Genomic DNA, 20,017 nt, shown 5'->3' on the forward strand with positions numbered 1-20,017 from the left:
AAAATAGACAGAACAGAGAGGACATACCTATCAAACATTCCTAAAGGGTGGCATTTTTCCAGCAGTTCCTGAACATCTCTCTCATGCAATGTGCCGGTGACAATAAGAACAACATTGTCGATCATGTAACCATACCTATCAGGATCAACAGGTGTGTCAATGTTTCCATTGGATGTCCAAAGAAATTAGTTAGAAATAAAAACTAGTTTGTAAAGCAGGAAAACATTACACTGGGAACCAGAGAAGTGGCAACAACTAAGAATAAACATGTAAAAACAATGCTTAGAGTAATGCTTACGTTATATATTCCAAGAAGGTTGATAAAGGCTCTGTTGCCTGACACAGCATATGCTTATACTCATCCACAAGTTTAAGAGTGCATTTCTCCACAATGGTAGTTGTATGTAAAGGAGATGGCTCTGCATGCAATTACAGTTTGTTATAAGATGGCAAGATAACATCTACATCAACTAAACGAAGGCTAATACAGAACTTAGTTCATATATAAACATAAGCAAAGTTAGATGATATTTGTAAAATATCATCAGTGCTTATTATAACCATATTGTTAGGCAATTATCAATGTATACTAGAGTAGTGCTAGCTTCAACTTGACCATGTATTCAAGAGTCAAAATATGTCACAATGAACAAGGACTCTTGTCGACTTGTGAATTGTTGCCTTCTCATGTTGCATCTACTCCGTGATGTATTCAGCTAGAACTAAGACATGAATCTAGTAAGCTCACTAACATTTATGAAATTTAAATAAACTTAATTATTTACACAATGAATCAAGTCTTTGCATTAGATGTGTGAAAAATCATGTTTGATGCAACGGTTATGCAAGCTTAGATTCGAATGTATTCAACGACACATGAAACCCTCGAGCCTTTATCCTTCACAAATTCTAATTACAAAGGTTTTATCAAAAATTAATTATAGAATTTACAATGGAAAAAAGGGGAACCACTAACTCCCTTTTTCCTAGACCCGCGCCAGAGGAAGAGATCTGAATCAGGTTTCTGATCAGGCATACAGGAACCCAGAACATGCCAACCAGTTAATCATAAATCCTATTCAACATCCAAAATCCCTTGATGCCCAAAAACAAGCCCAAAATTGCAACTGTATAATGCAACAGATAAATCCAGCAGCATAAATTTGGGAAAGTGCATAGAATCGAGAACCAAGTTGAGATCCCAACGCACCGTTCTGTAGGTACGGCCCGTACTCGGTTGCGGAGAGGTGCATCTTGACGTCGTCGAGGGTCTCGCACTGGCAGAGGTTGTTGTAGTCGGCGGCGGTGAGGAGGCCGGAGCGGTAGCCGCGGACGATGGCCTCCAGGTAACCGCCATGGACGTTGAACGTGAGCGCCTCGAATCCGTACATCGCTTCGCCCTCCGGCCGCCTCCTCGCGGATGCTTCCACGGTCGAATGATCCGATCTCTTCTCAACCACACGGCCTCGTTATGCTCGGGACCGAGGCGCAGAACACCACGATTTTGTTCACGACTTTAGTAACGCAACGAATGTCGACGACGGAGCCCCAAGCCCTCGTCGTCGGATGCTGCGATTCCGCCACGTTTAACGGTCGTGGCAAATCGCTACTTAACTCGAGTTAATGTTGCCTTTCTTCCATTGGGAGCGCGGAGCAACTGGGTCAGATGAAAATCACGTGCGGCCCGCAGCCTAGACATCTGGGATTCAACTTAATTTGGTTGTATATTCTTTTTCATTTATTTATATTTCTTTGATTCTTTCTCAGAGAAACCAGAGAAACCAGGCATGAAATGACTTCTAAAGTCAATTATTGGATTGCCATTGAATTTATCTCCCTTGAAAATGACTTCCAATTAAAAAAAAATAGATAACTTTGTGTATCAAAGTATGCAATAGCTTTCATTTATAATGCAATTTCCCGGTAAATATACCTCTAAGAATTGACTTGACTTTATATATATATATATATAGTAAATGCAGCCTCAATCAGGGAGATAATTTCTAGGAAAAATCTTAAAGGTTGACCTCTTAATTTCTAGGAAATTGTAAGTCAGGAGCCAATTAAAAAGCAGGGATAAATCAAATTGCTAAAATATTTTGGTTTTATTTGATTTATAAATACATGAAAAAAATTATTTGATAAACTATATTATCCAGGTTGTTCGATCTCCTCCTCATCCAATTACCTTGCAGCTTCTTTTGAGAATTAGGCAACGGCAGCAGAGCATCGCGATTCACGTCCATAAATTGTTTGACTTTCTGCGTCGAAGAAATCCAAAACACCTCCGCCTGCAGCTGCTCTCGTCTCTATATATCCAAGCAACTGCTCATTTTCTATCTCTGCAGTTGTACGCCTTCATTCCATTCTCAAGCCTGTTATGTTTCTTCCTTGATATTCTTTTGACGATATTATTGCAGAGCTCAAAATTTTTTTTTCTTCAGGAAAACAAATTTTTTTCATATGGATTTGATTGATTCATTCTCTGTTTGTTCTAGTAGTCAATATTGTTATTCTTTGGAGAGTAACTGAATTCTTTGGTTTTGAAAAGTAGGGGAGAAGTCGAGGAAAGCCATGGGCCAAGCTTTCTGCTGCGTTCAAGTAGACCAATCCACGGTAGCGATCAAGGAATCCTTTGGGAAATTCGACGATGTGCTTCAGCCTGGATGCCACTGCTTGCCTTGGATCTTCGGCAAGCGTGTCGCCGGCCGCCTCTCCCTCCGAATGAAGCAGCTCGACGTCAAATGTGAAACAAAGACAAAGGTTTGCGTTGCTTCCCTCACTCTGCTAAACTAGTCCTTTGAGTTCTGGAGATAAAAAAAGTTGCGAGTTTTTTGATAGATGAAGAGCTCAGCTAGTTCGTAGGCATGTTGAGTTCATGATCTAGAACATGTTTGGCACCTAGCTAGCGTGTTGTCTGACTTTGCTATCGTCTTCACAGGACAATGTGTTTGTGAACGTTGTGGCATCCATCCAATACCGTGCTCTGCCAAACAAAGCAAGTGATGCTTTCTATAGGCTTAGCAACACACAGTCTCAGATCCAAGCTTATGTATTTGACGGTATGAATCTCTCGTCGATGATCGTATGCATCCTGATGTATTTTTCTAAGATAGGAATCACTTATTGATGGTAGGCATAGTAAAATGAAGTTATGGGATGTGGAACTTTGAATTCTTCGATGTTGTAGTTTTTCCTGTTGACCCTTTTTTCTATTCATCAACTTTAATTTCAAAATTAATTATCAAGAAGCAAACTTCTAATTTTTCAAATTTGAAAAGAAATTAATCTCAACAGTTTAAATTTGAACCCAAAAGAAAATATTCCTTTACAAACTTCCACACGTCACTGAAAGTCATCATTCAAATTTCTGTAATATTATTGATCTACAATTTCCCTCTTTCCAGTGATAAGAGCCAGTGTGCCAAAGCTCATCCTGGACGATACTTTTGAGCAAAAGAATGAGATAGCCAAAGCTGTGGAAGAGGAACTTGAGAAGGCCATGTCTGCTTATGGCTTCGAGATTGTGCAGACTCTCATCGTCGATATCGAACCAGATGAGCATGTTAAAAGAGCCATGAATGAAATCAACGCAGGTAATTCTAATTTTCTTAGATTGACCAAAGAAAAAGATCCAATTCCAATCATAATAATTATATATATATATATATATATATCTATGCCTTTGCAGCTGCAAGATTGAGAATGGCAGCAAACGAGAAGGCGGAAGCCGAAAAGATTGTGCAGATTAAGAAGGCGGAGGGTGAAGCGGAGGCCAAGTATTTGTCGGGCGTGGGCATTGCCCGTCAGCGCCAAGCCATCGTGGACGGCCTGAGAGACAGCGTGCTTGGCTTCTCTGTGAACGTGCCAGGAACAACTCCGAAGGACGTGTTGGACATGGTGCTCATCACCCAGTACTTCGACACCATGAAGGAGATCGGAGCACAGTCCAAGTCCTCGTCAGTTTTCATCCCTCACGGACCGGGGGCCGTCCGTGACATTGCTCAACAAGTCCGGGACGGCCTTCTCCAAGCATCTACCCTTTGATTATCAAATTAATGGAGAGTAATTAATAAGTGAAGGTTGTGTATCATCTTGTGTGCTTATATCGAACTGCCGGGCTGTAAGTAAACTAGGTGTGTGCTTAAACAATTGTCTTAATTAAACGTGCTTCAGTTTGTTGGTAACCAAATCGTTTCTGATTTTCAATTCACTTGCAAGATCTGCCAAACCAAAGCAAGGGGCTATTTCGAAGTGGGACATTCTGAATTTCTGATCATGTTGGAGCGAGAGTGAAAAGGTCAAAAATATAAATAGCCAATTATTTTCAGAAAAAACAAAAGCAGTAGTAAAAATTGCACCAGCCGGGAATCGAACCCGGGTCTGTACCGTGGCAGGGTACTATTCTACCACTAGACCACTGGTGCCTGCGAAATATATTCTAATATATTTTATTAATCAGATTATTAATATTCTTGTTTTCATCAATAACTAAGACAGGCCTTGTCCGAGAAAGGCAAAATCATAAATTTGTATTGTAGTTCTCATACACCGGAAAAGTTAAATTGTTGTATTTTTTTTAATAATTTTGAGTATTATTAACGTGCCGCATCTGTAGAAAAAAAGTCAAATTATTGCATTGCTAGAGCAAAAAAGTTGACCGACATGTTACAATGACGAATGCAATGAGCTTGCATTTGATGGATTTTAATTAATTTTCTATAACAATCATTCTAACTTTTCTTCCCTTATATTATACTATTTTTTTTTTCAAATGTTAACTCGATGAGCTTGCATTTGCATTTGAGGGAGACCCATTTTAATTAATAATTACAATATAAATTGTAGATTATAATTTCACCATACAAATCTTCAAATGAAATTTCTTTTATTTGATGCATGGTATACATAAGAATTCACGACTGGACTATCTATCTCAAGATTAGTCAATTCATTTCTTGAATTTATCTTATGGACTGAATTTAGGAAGACCATTTATCTCAAGATTAATCACCTTACTTCCTGTCATAAGTGAGATTAGATCATCTATTTCAAAATTAATCATCTCAATTTTAGGATTTACCCGATGGATTGAATGTGGAGTTAAATTGTTTATCCCAAAATGAATAGCTGGGATCGAATGTTTACCTTAGGATAGATACATGTTAAAAAAATAAAAAAATTAAACTAAAAATATTTGAGTCACTAGTTTACTAGCTGACCCATTAGGAGATTAATAATTACAACAATATGTCTGATTTTTAGAATTTCAAAATATTTTAATCAACATTTAAAAAATATATTTTATTCAAATAATATCTATCGTAAGTCATTAAATGCTCGTAAATCAGATATTTTCGGCGTAAATTTTGATTTAAGGATTAAAATGACTGATTACTCATAGAATTAAATATTATAAATGAATTAAATATTCCTAAATAAATTTAATATTTAGTTTTGCAAGAATTTATTTAATTTATTAAATTAAATGCTTTATGAAGAGAAATAACGAAATGTGTGAAACCGTTGACAGCTCAGCAAAAGGGGATCTGTTTTGATTTCATTTTGAATCGGACTGGTTAGGGTTTTTACTCTCGTCCCTGCTTTTTTCTCGGCAATCACGAAGTTCGTCGCACGAGAAACCGGTGGGCGTGTGCAGCTTTAAATGAGAGAGAAAGAAAGTGACAATTTATTCCCTTCCAACAAGCTATATTGTCTACACCAAATTAGAGTGGTGGAACTGGAAGGAAGAAAAACCTGCCTTCTTGATTGATCAACAAATGCCAACTGCTCCTTGACAGATAGGCACCATTTAGTCCCCAACTGAAATTTAGGCTTCTATACTTCTCTCCAATTAAACACAACAAGAATTATTTCTTTCCCAATACCTATTCCTTCGTGCAACTTAAAAAACTTATTTCATCCCTTTCTCTATTCCTTCTATGAGATGATTAACATACTTTTACCCCTAGATCTTTATGATGATTAACATTTCAAGAAAAGTGGATTCGCCTTTTTCGATACTAATACAACTTAAGCAATATGTGTTACGAACCGCAAGTACATGATTTCATCGTCAATGATAAAACAATATCGAATCCACAAAGATTGTTAATTAAATAGTAGTTAACTTCGCACGACGAATTATCTAGACAAACATAAATAAATGGGAAAAGAGAGTAAGAGAAAGAGAAGAGAGAGAATGGATCTTGAGAGGAATTGAACCAAGAGGATGGAGGATGATAGATTCTAGGATTTCGATTTCCTTGTAATGTTAGGCGATGTTCCATAGATTTTTTAATTTATATCTTCTATGTTAATGCTCTTGTAGGAACTTAAATGCATTACCGACTCTCCCCTGCAGTAGATAAGTCGGCATGATCTCCTACTTCATGTCCTATGCTACTAAATGGAAGTGATTCCTATGAAGTTCGTTAGCGGGGCAACCCTGTCACGACGCCCCTCGGTTATACAACATAGAAACATACTAACACACAATAACATAGAGATAAAAATAGTGATTATGTCTGATCCCCTACTTCCTTATGGAGATTTGCTTCTCCTTTCAAGGTGATACCCTAGACGTCTGTTAGCAAGGCAGCCCTGTCACGATGCCCCTCAATCATACGGTCTAGGGTATCCCCCTATGGGATTAACAATTATACACGACCATTCGATAAAATATGCAAAAGATATATATATATATATATAAGTTTCACACACACACTTCATCAAACATGAAAAAGGCATTAACAAATCATTGAATATAAACATGACAAATCTACATAGTTTTACATCTCTATCACATCACAAATACTTCCTATATCCTAGATCTGGAGATCTACTCCATTGCAAAGAAAGAACGACCTCAAAACATAAAATAAAGCATACTTACAACCCTAGATGTGAGAAGAAGAGGAAGAAGAGATGCTTGTCGATGTCTTGGGGATGCCTCCTTGCTCCGGAGATGGACGGATCGTCAAGCGATGGGGGTGAATGAAACTCTGGGGTTTCCCCTTCTCCAAGGAGAGGGACGAAGCCCCAAACCCAAGATGATTCAAAGAATGAGGATCTTGACCCTTTTATACCTCCTCCAAACTGCCCAGGAAAACTAGGATTACAGGGGTCCGGTAAACCGAGTTTTTCACCCATTAAACCAAGTTTTCTCATGATTCACCCTGAACTAAAGTTGTAGCTCTTGAAATTATCTTCAATTTAATACTTGGATCGAGCCCGGGCTCAAACCGAGCCGAAAGTTATGGTGGTTCAAAGTTTGGTCTGCAGTCTGGACGGAGGTCCAGATGAACCCGCGGTTGGGAAGCACGGCCGTGCCATTTAGCACGGGTATACAATGATATCTTTCTGTTGGATCTGAAGAAAAGTTGTAGATCATGAAATCTGCTACGTTTCGGTATAAAGAACAGCCTGAAACTCTAACGAAGTGCAAAGTTATGACCGTTTTATGATCAGTCTACAATCTGAACAGAATTCAACACAACTCTATTTTGGTATGGCACGGCCGTGTGGATCCACATGACCGGTTTCTTCTTGACCTCGGCTCTGGTCACACAGCCATGTGGGTTACACGGTCGTGTGGGTCACACGATCGTGGCCTTCTTCTTCTCTGCCAAAGTCACATGACCGTGTGGATTCACACGGTTGTGGCCTTCCTCGCCTTTGGAAAGTTGGCACGGTCGTGTGGGTCACACAGTCATGGTCTTCTTTATCTCTGGAACATTGACACGATCATGCCATTTGGCACGGTCGTGTACTGCCTGGCCACGGGGAAGTTGGCACGACTGTGTGGCTCACATGACCGTGGCTTGATTTGCCTCTGGTAGGAGAGCACGGTCGTGTGGGTCATACGGTCTTGGCTTGATTTCTTTCAAAGTTGTTCTCATGTGTGTTTTCGCTCAATTTTCGCTCCAAATAGCATTCTGTCAATAAAAATAAACAAAGAGCATATCTCCGAATAAAATATAATGGAAGTATGATATTATAAAGAAATAAGATGCAATAAACATAGATTATGCTAATGAAATACAAATAGATGTGCGTCCAAACATGCATAAAAAGTATATATAATCTACGCACATCAATATGCATATGAATATGAGTGATTTTGACACTTTTTGGATGAGATGTCACCATTCCCCACCTACATTAAAATACAACACAATGGTGTAATGCAAAATCAAATTAAATGTCTTGTTTCTTGTTGACAGTGACTGTCAAATGGCAAAGTTGATGAAAAGGAATTAAGGAAGGCCCAACAAGTAATATCTGGTGGCTGAGATAAATGGTAAGCTTCTTTTCTAACATATCCTAGCTACCATGACATTATAGCAATTGATACACTCATTCCCTCTCCTCTTTTGTAACTAAATCTCCCTATAAATGATTGGTGCCCGTCAGCGCTATTCGCCTATGCTAACCTATACCTTGTGTTGGCACAAGTTGGCATTAGTGCAATGACCATTTTAGTCTGGGACTGAAATTGATTCCTCAACCCTTTGAATTCTGGTCTTCTAGGATAGGTCGGTGTGTTTTATCAAAAGAAATGTAATGGATGGTAAGACCAAAAAAATGTCGGCTCCATTATTATTGAGCACATCGCCAGTTACATGGATCTACACACACAACCACTCATGAGTTAGTGGTATATCAGGCAGAGTGTGTTGCAGTAGGTTGTTCTGTCAGGGCTCCACTGGTCCGCTCATGGGTAGTGTGATTGCAACGTGGTAGCGGACAGGGATCCCTTCCCTTGACTATGACACAGGGAGATGAGAGCATTGCGCTCCGCCATTATGATTAGGGGTAGGAGGATAGGTGTACGCCGACAGCATCCTATCCACTCGGTTACTCAGGAGTAGTGATGGCAAAGTGCATCATATGTACGCCGACAGTTGTCCTACCCACTTAGTTTCACCATCGTGTGTGAGACGACTGACTGACGTCAGGGGTGACCATGTCATTTGCATCATATGCATGGATTGCATTTATTACTTGTGATTGCTGCATTTTAGATAATGTATTTTTGTGGTTGCATATAATTGACATGCATACAGGAGACATGAGGTATTTAGTCTGACGACCCTTATATCCGGATAGGAGGTCCTGGTGAGTACATCTTCTTTGCTTGTTTAGTTTTCGCATTTCCTGTTATTGATCAGGAGACTGTACTCCATGATTATTACTGTTAGATATATCTTACTATACATGTCAGCTTGATACCTGCTGAGTTGTTGAACTCATCCCGTTGCTTTATTTCTATTTCAGGATGAAACTATCAGGAGGTTCCAGTCGCTAGTCCCCCACCTCTTGTAGATATGGTTTTCTACTTTTGGACTTTGTTTCCTTGTTTTGTGATCTACATACTTATGATGTGTAGATCTTGTACTCGTGGATTTTATATTGAGTTTTGGTCTACTACCCTTGTTTTCCGTTATGATGATTTTTTCGTTGTGGGTTGTGTTTTCCTCGAGTAGTGGAGTACGTTTTATAATTAACTGCGTGTTGTGATGTGTTGTGTAGTCAGCCGGAGGCTGATTTATTATAAACCGCGTGGATTTTTTGTTTATATTATTGTATATGTTCCGACCGTGATGGCCAAGGATTGAGGGGTCCTGAGGGGTTTGTAGTCAAGTTTCAAATTGTCATCCATACAGAGAGATGCTACCGATATTTCCACTGACAGGGACTCCCCCGGAGCATGACACACAGCATATGCTTATACTCATCCACAAGTCTAAGAGTGCATGTCTCCACAAGGGTAGTTGTATGTAAAGGAGATGGCTCTGCATGCAATTACAGTTTGATATAAGATGGCAAGATAACAACAAAGGCTAATACAGAACTTAGTTCATATATAAACATAAGCAAAGTTAGATGATATTTGTAAAATATCATCAGTGCTTATTATAACCATATTGTTAAGCAATTATCAATGTATACAAGAGTAGCCCTAGCTTCAACTTGACCATGTATTCAAGAGTCAAAATATGTCACAATGAACAAGGAATCTTGTCGACTTGTGCATTGTTGCCTTCTCATGTTGCGTCTACTCCGTGATGTATTCAGCTAGAGCTAAGAAATGAATTTAGTAAGCTCACTAACATTTATGAAATTTAAATAAACTTAATTATTTACACAATGAATCGAGTCTTTGCATTAGATGTGTGAAAAATCACGTTTGATGCAACGGTTATGCAATCTTAGATTCGATCGTATTCAACGACACATAAAACCCTCGACCCTTTATCCTTCACAAATTCTCCTTACAAAGGTTTTATCAAAAATTAATTATAGAATTTACAATGGAAAAAGGGGAACCACTAACACCCTTTTTCCTAGACCCGCGCCAGAGGAAGAGATCTGAATCAGGTTTCTGATCAGGCATACAGGAACCCAAAACATGCCAACCAGTTAATCATAAATCCTATTCAACATCCAAAGTCCCTTGACGCCCAAAAACAAGCCCAAAATTGCAACTGTATAATGCAACAGATAAATCCAGCAGCATAAATTTGGGAAAGTGCATAGAATCGGGAACCAAGTTGAGATCCCAACGCACCGTTCTGTAGGTACGGCCCGTACTCGGTTGCGGAAAGGTGCATCTTGACGTCGTCGAGGGTCTCGCACTGGCAGAGGTTGTTGTAGTCGGCGGCAGTGAGGAGGCCAGAGCGGTAGCCGCGGACGATTGCCTCCAGGTACCCGCCATGGACGTTGAACGTGAGCGCCTCGAATCCGTACATCGCTTCGCCCTCCGGCCGCCTCCTCGCGGATGCTTCCACGGTCGAATGATCCGATCTCTTCTCAACCACACGGCCTCGTTATGCTCGGGACCGAGGCGGAGAGTACCACAATTCTGTTCACGACTTAAGTAACGTAACGAATGTCGAAGACGGAGCCCCAAGCCTCGTCGTCGGATGCTGCGATTCCGCCACGTTTAACGGTCATGGCAAATCGCTACTAAGTCGCGTTAATGTTGCCTTTCTTCCATTGGGAGCGCGGAGCCACTGCGTCAGATGAAAATCACGTGCGACCCGCAGCCTCGACATCTGGGCCAGAGTGGGCCATCATACAACTCAATGTTGTTGTATATTCTTTTTCATTTATTTATATTTCTTTGATTCTTTATCAGAGAAACCAGCTATGAAGTATGAAATTGACTATATATATATAGTTAGTAAATGCAACTTCGAATCTTAAAGGTTGACCTTTTATTTTCTAGGAAATTGTAAGTCAAGAGTCAAGTAAAAAGCAGGGATAAATCAAATTGCTAAAATATTTTGGTTTTATTTGATTTATAAATACATGAAAAAAAAATATCTGATAAACTATATTATCCAGGTTATCCGATCTCCTCCTTGTCTAATTATTTTACAACATCTTTTGAGAATTAGGTAATGACAATCATGGTTCGTCAAAACGGTCACGGTAATCATCGCGGACCCTATCATTTCAGTTGTAATATCATTTTACAGAACGATCGCGGCGCGGTGTATATATATATATATATATATAAAAGTTTGACTTAGTTATAAATTTTAATTTATGTTTAGATTATTAGTAATTTAAGAATTAAAAAATAACACGTTTAATATTTAAGGTAAGGGCAAAATATAATAAGAATTAATAATAAATCTGGTATATATATATATATATATATTATATTTTAATAAAAATAATCGGTTGGGCTTAAAAATATAAAATATATTTATTAATTAAAATAAAAGTTTTTATTAAAAACTATCTTGCCCTAATTCCACTTCCGCCTTCCATTGGGCGCTCGTCTTCTCGGACTATTTGTGTTTTCCACCACCGTCGTGTCTGTGTCTATGAACTGCTCGATCCGGCCATGCCGAAGAGCGCCTCTGACGTCGTCCTTCATCCTCCATTTCGAGTAGTAATAATGCCGTCAAGACTATAGACGCTGAGAAGCTGGAATGTTATTCATCGAAACTTTGGCACGACATAAGGTGTTCCCGTGTCGGAACATCTGTTCGAATTATTTCATGTCTGTTCCAACGAACCATGTGTTTCACGGAACAGATTCAATCCGGATATATATATCACTTAATAAAATTTTTAATTTATGTTTAATTTATTAGTAATTGATCGTACTAAAAATTTAATGATGTACTAATCATTTATAGTTGAGTAAAAAAATACTAAACAATAATAATAAAAATAAATAATAAATATTATATATATAATGATAATAATTAAAATTAATTAAAATTTAATCTAATTAAATTTACTTAGAAAAATAATAATAATATAAATAATAGTTAATAAGAAAATAAGTTTATATGATTATATAGATTTTGTTAAGATTTTTTAAAAATTTAAAATGATTTTTTATTATATTATATATTAAAATGATTTTATTTTTAGAAAATAAATTTTATTTATTAAATTCTCCGTCTCCTCTCTCTTGTGTCACTTCTCGCTACGCGTAGCAGATGGCCTGGGGTCGGATGCGGCGGGGGCGCTGGGTGAGCGATTTGACCTTTTTACCACTTCTCACGCGTAGCAACCCTAAATTGCCGCCGCCGCCGCCTTCTTCGACAGCGCGCAAGCTTCCCGATCAGGCCACGCCGGAGCGCCTCCGACGTCGTTTTCCGATTCATCAGGAGGTAATCATTTCCGATCCATTCCGTTCCGGCGTTCCGATCCGTTCTTTACTGTTATAACGTCCGAGAACGGCATTTCAGAGCAAGCCACGCTATTTACCGGAACTTTGGAACGGCGTGAGGCGTTCCCGTGCCGGAACGCCGGTTCCGGCCGTTCCACGCCCGTTCCGACGAACCATGACGGCAGCTGAGCATCGCGATTCAAGTCCATAAATTGTTTGACTTTCTGCGTCGAAGAAATCCAAAACACCTCCGGCTGCAGCTGCTCTCGTCTCTATATATCCAAGCAACTGCTCATTTTCTAGCTCTGCAGTTTTACGCCTTCATTCCACTTAAGCCTGTTAAGTTTCTTCCTTGATATTCTTTTGACGATATTATTGCAGAGCTCAAATTATTTTTTTTCTTCTTCAGGAAAACAATTTTTTTTCATATGAATTTGATTGATTAATTCTCTGTTTGTTCTAGTAGTCAATATTGTTATTCTTTGGAGAGTAACTGAATTCTTTGGTTTTGAAAAGTAGGGGAGAAGTCGAGGAAAGCCATGGGCCAAGCTTTCTGCTGCGTTCAAGTAGACCAATCCACGGTAGCGATCAAGGAATCCTTTGGGAAATTCGACGATGTGCTTCAGCCTGGATGCCACTGCTTGCCTTGGATCTTCGGCAAGCGCGTCGCCGGTCGCCTCTCCCTCCGAATGCAGCAGCTCGACGTCAATTGTGAAACAAAGACAAAGGTTTGCGTTGCTTTCCTCACCCTGCTAAACTAGTCCTTTGATTTTTGGAGATAAAAAAGTTGCGAGTTTTTTGATAGATGAAGAGCTCAGTTAGTTTGTAGGCATGCTGTTTGAAGAAATTCGTATACTGGTTCATGATCTAGAACATGTTTGGCACCTAGCGTGTTGTCTGACTTTGCTATCGTCTTCACAGGACAATGTGTTTGTGAACGTTGTGGCATCCATCCAATACCGTGCTCTGCCTCTGCCTGACAAAGCACGCGATGCTTTCTATAAGCTTAGCAACACACAGTATCAGATCCAAGCTTATGTATTTGACGGTATGAATCTCTCGTCGATGAGTGTATGCATACTAATGTATTTTTCTAAGATAGGAATCACTTATTGATGGTAGGCATAGTAAAATGAAGTTATGGGATGTGGAACTTTGAATTGTTCGATGTTGTAGTTTTTCTTGTTGACCCTTTTTTCTATTCATCAACTTTAATTTCAAAATTATCAAGAAGCAAACTTCTTATGTTTCAAATTTGAAAAGAAATTAATCTCAACAATTTGAACCCAAAAGATAATATTAGTGAACCGTCCTTGGAGTCGTAAACTGAAATTCCTTTACGAACTTCCACACGTCACTGAAAGTCGTCATTCAAATTTCTCTAATATAATTCATCTACAATTTCCCTCTTTCCAGTGATAAGAGACAGGGTGCCAAAGCGCACCCTGGACGAGACTTTTTTGCAAAAGAATGAGATAGCCAAAGATGTGGAAGATGAACTTAAGAAGGCCATGCCTGCTTATGGCTTCGAGATTGTGCAGACTCTCATCGTCGATATTGAACCAGATGAGCATGTTAAAAGAGCAATGAATGATATCAACGCAGGTAATTCTAATTTTCTTAGATTGACCAAAGAAAAAAAAATCCAATTCCAATCATAATGATTACCTGCCACGGATCGGAAATGATTACCTCCTGATGAATCGGAAAACGACGTCGGAGGCGCTCCGGCGTGGCCTGATCGGGAAGCTTGCGCGCTGTCGAAGAAGGCGGCGGCGGCGGCAATTTAGGGTTGCTACGCGTGAGAAGTAGTAAAAAGGTCATAATAATTATATATATATATATATATATACCTTTGCAGCTGCAAGATTGAGAATGGCAGCAGACGAGAAGGCGGAAGCCGAAAAGATTGTGCAGATTAAGAAGGCGGAAGCCGAAAATACTGTGCAGATTAAGAAGGCGGAAGCCGAAAAGATCGTGCAGATTAAGAAGGCGGAGGGTGAAGCGGAGGCCAAGTATTTGTCGGGCGTGGGCATTGCCCGTCAGCGCCAAGCCATCGTGGACGGCCTGAGAGACAGCGTGCTTGGCTTCTCTGTGAATGTGCCAGGAACAACTCCGAAGGACGTGTTGGACATGGTGCTCATCACCCAGTACTTCGACACCATGAAGGAGATTGGAGCACAGTCCAAGTCCTCGTCAGTTTTCATCCCTCATGGACCGGGGGCCGTCCGTGACATTGCTCAACAAGTCCGGGACGGTCTTGCCGGGCTGTAAGTAAACTAGGTGTGTGCTTAAACAATTCTCTTAAACGTGCTTCAGTTTGTTTGTAACCAAATCGTTTCTGATTTTCAATTCACTTGCAAGATCTGCTTTGAGCATATACCAAACCAAAGCAAGGGGCTTTTTCGAGATGGACATTCTGATCATATTGGAGCGAGAGTGAAAAGGTTAAAAATATAAATAGCCTATTATTGTCAGAAAAACAAAAACAGTAAAAATTGCACCAGCCGGGAATCGAACCCGGGTCTGTACCGTGGCAGGGTACTATTCTACCACTAGACCACTGGTGCCAACATAATTTTTATAATAGATTTAAATGATATTATTAATATTCATGTTATCGTCAATCACTAAGTCAGGCCTTGTCCGAGAAAGGCAAAATCATAAATTTGTATTGCAGTTCTCATAAATTAACGACACTTTTTTTTTTTAATATTTTGTAGTATTTATTAACGTGCCTCGTCTGTCGAAAAAAATTCAAATTATTGCATTGCTATAATTTATAAATGTTGACCGACATGTTATAATGACGAATGCAATGAGCTTGCATTCGATGGATTTTAATTCATTTTTTATAACAATCATTCTAACATTTCTTCCCTTATATTATATTAATGTTTTTTTTTGTCAAATGTTAACTCGATGGCCTTGCAATTTGCATTTGAGGGAGACCAATTTTAATTAATAATTACAATATAAATTGTAGATTATAATTTCACCATACAAATCTTCAAATGTAATTTCTTTTATTTGATGCATAAGTAACCAGGGGATTTGATGTTGCTTAGGTTTTAATAGATAAACTTAAGATGCTCTCCATACTTATTAGAACCTAATGAAAAATTAAACTCACTCGTAGGGGTTTTGATATGATGGTAAGAAATATAGTGTATTTTCGAAGCAATTAAGATTCAATTCTCATACATGGCATTCATCAAGATCCACCTCATTTCTGAATTTACTTTATAAGTAAAATGTGTGATCAAACTGTCTATCTCAAGATTAATTAATTCATTATTGGATTTACCTAATGTAATTCTCATACATGGCATTCATCAAGATCCATCTCATTTCTGAATTTACTTTATAAGTAAAATGTGTGATCGAACTGTCTATCTCAAGATTAATTAATTCATTATTGGATTTACCTAATGCAATTCTCATACATGGCATTCATCAAGATCCATCTCATTTCTGAATTTACTTTATAAGTAAAATGTGTGATCGAACTGTCTATCTCAAGATTAATTAATTCATTATTGGATTTACCTAATGGACTGAATTTAGGAAGATCGTTTATTTCAAGACTAATCATTTTACTTCCTGACATAATGTGAGATTAGATCATCTATCTCAAAATTAATCATCTTAATTTTAGGATTTACCTGGTGGACTGAATGTGGAGAAAAATTAAACTAAAAATATTTGAGTCACTAGTTTACTAGCTGAACCATTAGGAGATTAATAATTACAACAATACGTCTGATTTTTAGAACTTAAAAATATCTCAATCAACATTTAAAAAATATATATTTTCAAATAATATCTATGGTAAGTCATTAAATACTCGTAAATCCGGTATTTTCGACGTAAATTTTGAATTAAGGATTAAAATGACTGATTACTCGTAGAATTAAATATTGTAAATGAATTAAATATTCCTAAATAAATTTAATATTTAGTTTTTGCAAGAATTTATTTAATTTGAATAATTTATTAAATTAAGGGGTGTATTAAATGTTGGACTTTTAATTACTTTGAATGAATTTCATGGATTTTAAAAATCTAAGTGTATTAAATTTAGATTTTTATAAATTTTATAAAAATCTAGTGGTATCCAAATTAGATTTTTATAGAGTTTAAAAAAGTCAAGTACCACACGATTTTTTAAAAAATCTATGAAAATATTTGGGTATCCAAAATTTCAGTAGATTTTTATGGATTCTTTTAGAAATACTTGGATATAAAGTTTAACCAATAAGATATCTCAAAAATACTTGGTACAATTTTAAAAATAAAATAAAAAGGTTTCTCCTCGAGATTTCTATAGACTTCAATGTTGGTGCAATATCCCTAAGGTCAAGGTTGACCTGGTTGACCAAGCTTGAGTCTTGGTTTGTGTTTCGATGTTTGACAATACAAGACTTCGATGATATGGACAAGTGTAGGTGCAGTTGTTCATGTAGGGAGATTGTTGGTGCAATTCTTCACTGATCAGGGCTTGATCAGTTTGGTTGTAGAAGAGTTAAGTAGGTTAAGGTTGAGCAGATACTTAACTGGGAAAGTCCTAACTGGAATGTTAGGCATAAGAAAAATCCTGGTGAGTGAAGCCAGGTGAAAGTCCTAGTGAGTGAAGCTAGACAGTATGAAAATCTTTGTGAGTGAAGCCAAGTGAAAGTCCTGATGAGTGAAGCCAGGCAGATGGAAAGTCCTAGTGAGTGAAGCTAGGTAGTTGGAAGTCGTGGTGAGTGAAGCCAGGCAGATGAGAAGTCCTAGTGAGTAAAGTCAGGCACAGGGAAAATCCAAATGGGTTAAGGTTGACCAGACATCTGGTGAAAGTCCAAGTAGGTAAAGGGATTGATCGGATACTTGGCACGAGGAGAAAAGTCCAAGTGGGTCAAAGGAATTGACTAGACACTTGGTGAGGGAGTCCTAGCAGGTCAAGGGTGACCGGATGCTAGGCATGATGAACCAACAGGTCATGGATTGACCGGATGTTGATTCAGGGGTTTGGGAGTTGGTTTTGGGCAAAAATCAACAGCTGGATCGATCAGCCGATTGATTGGCTAGAGCCCAATCGATCAGCCGATCAATTAGGGAGTCCCCGCGAGAAGCCTCTGTCCCAATCGATTAGTGGATCGATTGGGAGGCAGTTGCGAGCGCACAGAAGCCTGCTGGATCGATCAGCTGGTCGATCCAGAGGCCCCAATTAATCAGTGGATCGATTGGGAAGCTGCGATTTGTCGCGATAAGCCTTGAATCGATCCGTTGATCGATCCAGGCATTTCTTGAGAGCACAGAGGCGCTCTGGATCGATCAGCTGATCGATCCAAAGCCTCCCCGATCGATTGGGAGCAATCCAATCGATCGGGATCCGACCGTTGGCGCAGATAAAAGCCGCAGGCGTTCAATTTCTTCGATAGCGCTTCACCGATTCATGTCAGATCCTCGACTGCAACTCCACAGCTCTCTCTAAGCTCCAGATCGCCAGTTCTTGAAGGTTTTTGGAGATTCTTCCAAGTCAAGAGGCGGATCAAAAGCAAGAAGAAGAAAGCTAGGGTTAGGGTTTCTTGTATTCATTGTAAGTTTTGCTTATATTTTTGTTCCCTTTCCTTTCTTTCTGTATTGAGAATCTTGTAGGGCTTCTCCGCCTTTGATAGTTACAGAAAAAAAGTGTTTATTAGTGGAGGTGTGTGTTGCGTGGATCCTTGGACTAGTCACCTCTTGTGAGATGGATACCAAGTAAAATTCATTTGTTAGCGTTGTTGTAGTTGTTTCTTGTATTTCCGCTGCACACCATTAAAGAAACAAGCAACGAAGAGCACCTAGCACGCGACGAGCTATTCACCCCCCCTCTAGCTACATTTCGGTCCTAACATTCAAATCGTTTTAATCTTTTACAAATAAGTCATTTATCTTTCCGCTCCTCGATTTTGATTATTTCTTTGATCTTAAAGGTCCTATCCTTATTCAACCGCTCGGTGGATTGCATCAATCTCTCAGCATGCATTTCATGCGAAGTTGAGAGCGAGAGTCCTTTGAAATGCTGTTCTCCAACGTTATGATGGCAAAAGAATGGATCGAAACGGCTGGAACGGAACAACAGCTGCTTGCAGTTTTTTCTCCAGTGGTGACTTACGGCGGCGGGTTGCAGGCGGAGATTTTTTCTCCGGTTACTCGTGATGTGAAACAATGAGTGTCATCCAGTGAAGCCTGCTTCTGTCGACTACTTATGGGCAAGTTGAAGTCAAAGTCCATTTAGACGATCGCATTGTACGTAGAGGGAAGAGAAACTTGAGATGGTAGATTTTAATATAAAATATATAACAATAAATCAAATTAATTCTCAACTTAATTAATAGATAATTTAATAAAGTCTAATAAATTTGATCAAAAAAAATTTTATAAAATTTATTAAAATTTTAAAATTTCTAAATAAATTTTATATATTTATATTTATTTATTTTAATAATACTATTACTAATGAAATTAATAATATTGTTATTATTTTTATTACTAATCAAATTTATCAATTCAATATTTTATTAAAAGTTTGACCAAATTAAAGGGTTGACCAACATTTCATGTTAATTTATAGGGATGTCAAAAATGAACTCAATCCGACGACCCAACCCGAGTCGACCCGAAAAAAATCAAGTTCGGGTTGGACATTTTCGCGTTCGGGTTGGAGGGTTGGAGAGTTAAAAATTGTTGGGTTGAGTCGGGTCGGGTTCAGGTTGACCCGGATTGACCCAGGTTGACTTAAATATAGGGTTTAATGGATTTTTTTGGGGTTAAATCGAATTTTATTTTGAAAATTAAGATATTTTATGTATAAAAATATCATGTTTGTATGATAATGATAGAGTATTGATATAAAAATAAATAATTATAGGAAAAATAGTCTAAAAAAATCATTTTGAATCAGATTTTCGGATTATCTGGGTTGGGTTCGGGTTGATCGGGTTGGCCGGGTTCGGGTTCGGGTTTAGTTGTTTTGGGTTGAACTCGGGTTCGGATCGGATTCGGGTTTTGTTAAAAAATAAAACTCAATCCGATCTGACTCATCCGAATTGACACCCTTATTAATTTGGATCAAAATTATAAAAAAAAAATATTTAAAATTATTATAATACTGTTGGATTTAAAATTATATTATTACAGTTTTTTTTTAAAGTAATATGTTAGCTTTTCCTTGTTTTAGGTAAAAAAAAAGATAAAAATATAAAAAAGTTGGAAATTTTTTTTTATGGACAAGTATGATATTGATTATTTTATTAAAAAAATAAATTTAATTAGGTATTTTAGATTTTATTTAAAAATAAATATCGTGCAAGATACCATCCTTAAATCTATAAATTTTCATGAAATTTATAA

General features: G+C 38.1%; 4 protein-coding genes and 2 non-coding genes across 14 annotated transcripts in view; 2 read left to right on the forward strand and 4 right to left on the reverse strand.

The window, feature by feature from the left end:
* Positions 1-1,553, reverse strand: part of LOC122009543 (V-type proton ATPase subunit d2-like) — a 2,283-nt gene extending 730 nt beyond the window's left edge. The window contains exons 1-3 of the mRNA XM_042565739.1: positions 1,211-1,553; positions 299-419; positions 15-135 (exon numbers count right to left, since the gene is read on the reverse strand). Coding sequence (XP_042421673.1) covers positions 15-135; positions 299-419; positions 1,211-1,391 — 423 coding nt within the window. The 5' untranslated portion in view covers positions 1,392-1,553. The remainder of the gene's footprint in view (positions 1-14; positions 136-298; positions 420-1,210) is intronic.
* A 667-nt stretch (positions 1,554-2,220) lies between these two features.
* Positions 2,221-4,209, forward strand: LOC122011836 (hypersensitive-induced response protein-like protein 1). Of its 3 annotated transcripts, none has more exons than XM_042568233.1 (5): positions 2,221-2,350; positions 2,555-2,763; positions 2,942-3,062; positions 3,408-3,596; positions 3,692-4,209. In XM_042568233.1, exons 2-5 carry the CDS (start codon positions 2,575-2,577, stop codon positions 4,045-4,047), a joined length of 855 nt encoding a protein of 284 aa, XP_042424167.1. In that variant the 5' UTR covers positions 2,221-2,350; positions 2,555-2,574; the 3' UTR covers positions 4,048-4,209. The 3 variants fall into 3 exon arrangements, with proteins under 3 accessions (XP_042424167.1, XP_042424165.1, XP_042424166.1); XM_042568231.1 differs by having other exon boundaries at positions 2,324-2,377; XM_042568232.1 differs by having other exon boundaries at positions 2,329-2,377; positions 2,552-2,763.
* A 147-nt stretch (positions 4,210-4,356) lies between these two features.
* Positions 4,357-4,427, reverse strand: TRNAG-GCC. The gene has a single exon. It is a non-coding gene; the product is annotated as a tRNA-Gly (tRNA).
* Positions 4,428-7,787: 3,360 nt separating this feature from the next.
* LOC122011839 (V-type proton ATPase subunit d2-like) lies at positions 7,788-11,070 on the reverse strand. 4 transcript variants are annotated; one of them, XM_042568236.1, is made up of 2 exons: positions 10,574-10,962; positions 7,788-7,937 (listed from the first exon to the last, which is right to left on the reverse strand). In XM_042568236.1, the coding sequence occupies exons 1-2, from the start codon at positions 10,752-10,754 to the stop codon at positions 7,861-7,863; spliced, it is 258 nt and encodes an 85-aa protein (XP_042424170.1). In that variant the 5' UTR covers positions 10,755-10,962; the 3' UTR covers positions 7,788-7,860. The 4 variants fall into 4 exon arrangements, 3 of the variants coding, with proteins under 3 accessions (XP_042424170.1, XP_042424169.1, XP_042424172.1); XM_042568235.1 differs by lacking the exon at positions 7,788-7,937 and adding an exon at positions 9,400-9,797 and having other exon boundaries at positions 10,574-10,961; XR_006120043.1 differs by lacking the exon at positions 7,788-7,937 and adding an exon at positions 9,809-10,086 and having other exon boundaries at positions 10,574-11,070.
* Positions 11,071-12,449: 1,379 nt separating this feature from the next.
* Positions 12,450-15,057, forward strand: LOC122011835 (hypersensitive-induced response protein-like protein 1). 4 transcript variants are annotated; one of them, XM_042568230.1, is made up of 7 exons: positions 12,450-12,641; positions 12,720-12,978; positions 13,160-13,368; positions 13,562-13,688; positions 14,057-14,245; positions 14,502-14,566; positions 14,633-15,018. In XM_042568230.1, exons 3-7 carry the CDS (start codon positions 13,180-13,182, stop codon positions 14,912-14,914), a joined length of 852 nt encoding a protein of 283 aa, XP_042424164.1. In that variant the 5' UTR covers positions 12,450-12,641; positions 12,720-12,978; positions 13,160-13,179; the 3' UTR covers positions 14,915-15,018. The 4 variants fall into 4 exon arrangements, with proteins under 4 accessions (XP_042424164.1, XP_042424162.1, XP_042424163.1 ...); XM_042568228.1 differs by having other exon boundaries at positions 12,451-12,641; positions 14,502-14,923; positions 15,005-15,057; XM_042568229.1 differs by having other exon boundaries at positions 12,451-12,641; positions 13,157-13,368; positions 14,502-15,018.
* An 82-nt stretch (positions 15,058-15,139) lies between these two features.
* On the reverse strand, positions 15,140-15,210 carry TRNAG-GCC. The gene has a single exon. It is a non-coding gene; the product is annotated as a tRNA-Gly (tRNA).
* Positions 15,211-20,017: the final 4,807 nt, after the last annotated feature.

This window comes from Zingiber officinale, chromosome 8A (genome assembly GCF_018446385.1).
Source record: "Zingiber officinale cultivar Zhangliang chromosome 8A, Zo_v1.1, whole genome shotgun sequence".
NCBI lineage: Eukaryota > Viridiplantae > Streptophyta > Magnoliopsida > Zingiberales > Zingiberaceae > Zingiber > Zingiber officinale.

Coding starts and splice junctions, on each gene's coding strand:
- LOC122011835 (XM_042568228.1), top strand. CDS start 13,180: ATGGGCCAAGCTTTCTGCTGCGTTCAAGTAGACCAATCCACGGTAGCG. Junction 13,369..13,561: donor ATTGTGAAACAAAGACAAAG/GTTTGCGTTGCT, acceptor TCGTCTTCACAG/GACAATGTGTTTGTGAACGT. Junction 13,689..14,056: donor CCAAGCTTATGTATTTGACG/GTATGAATCTCT, acceptor CCCTCTTTCCAG/TGATAAGAGACAGGGTGCCA.
- LOC122011836 (XM_042568233.1), top strand. CDS start 2,575: ATGGGCCAAGCTTTCTGCTGCGTTCAAGTAGACCAATCCACGGTAGCG. Junction 2,764..2,941: donor AATGTGAAACAAAGACAAAG/GTTTGCGTTGCT, acceptor TCGTCTTCACAG/GACAATGTGTTTGTGAACGT. Junction 3,597..3,691: donor CATGAATGAAATCAACGCAG/GTAATTCTAATT, acceptor ATGCCTTTGCAG/CTGCAAGATTGAGAATGGCA.
- LOC122011839 (XM_042568235.1), bottom strand. CDS start 10,754: ATGTACGGATTCGAGGCGCTCACGTTCAACGTCCATGGCGGGTACCTG. Junction 9,798..10,573: donor CGGGCCGTACCTACAGAACG/GTGCGTTGGGAT, acceptor AATTGCATGCAG/AGCCATCTCCTTTACATACA.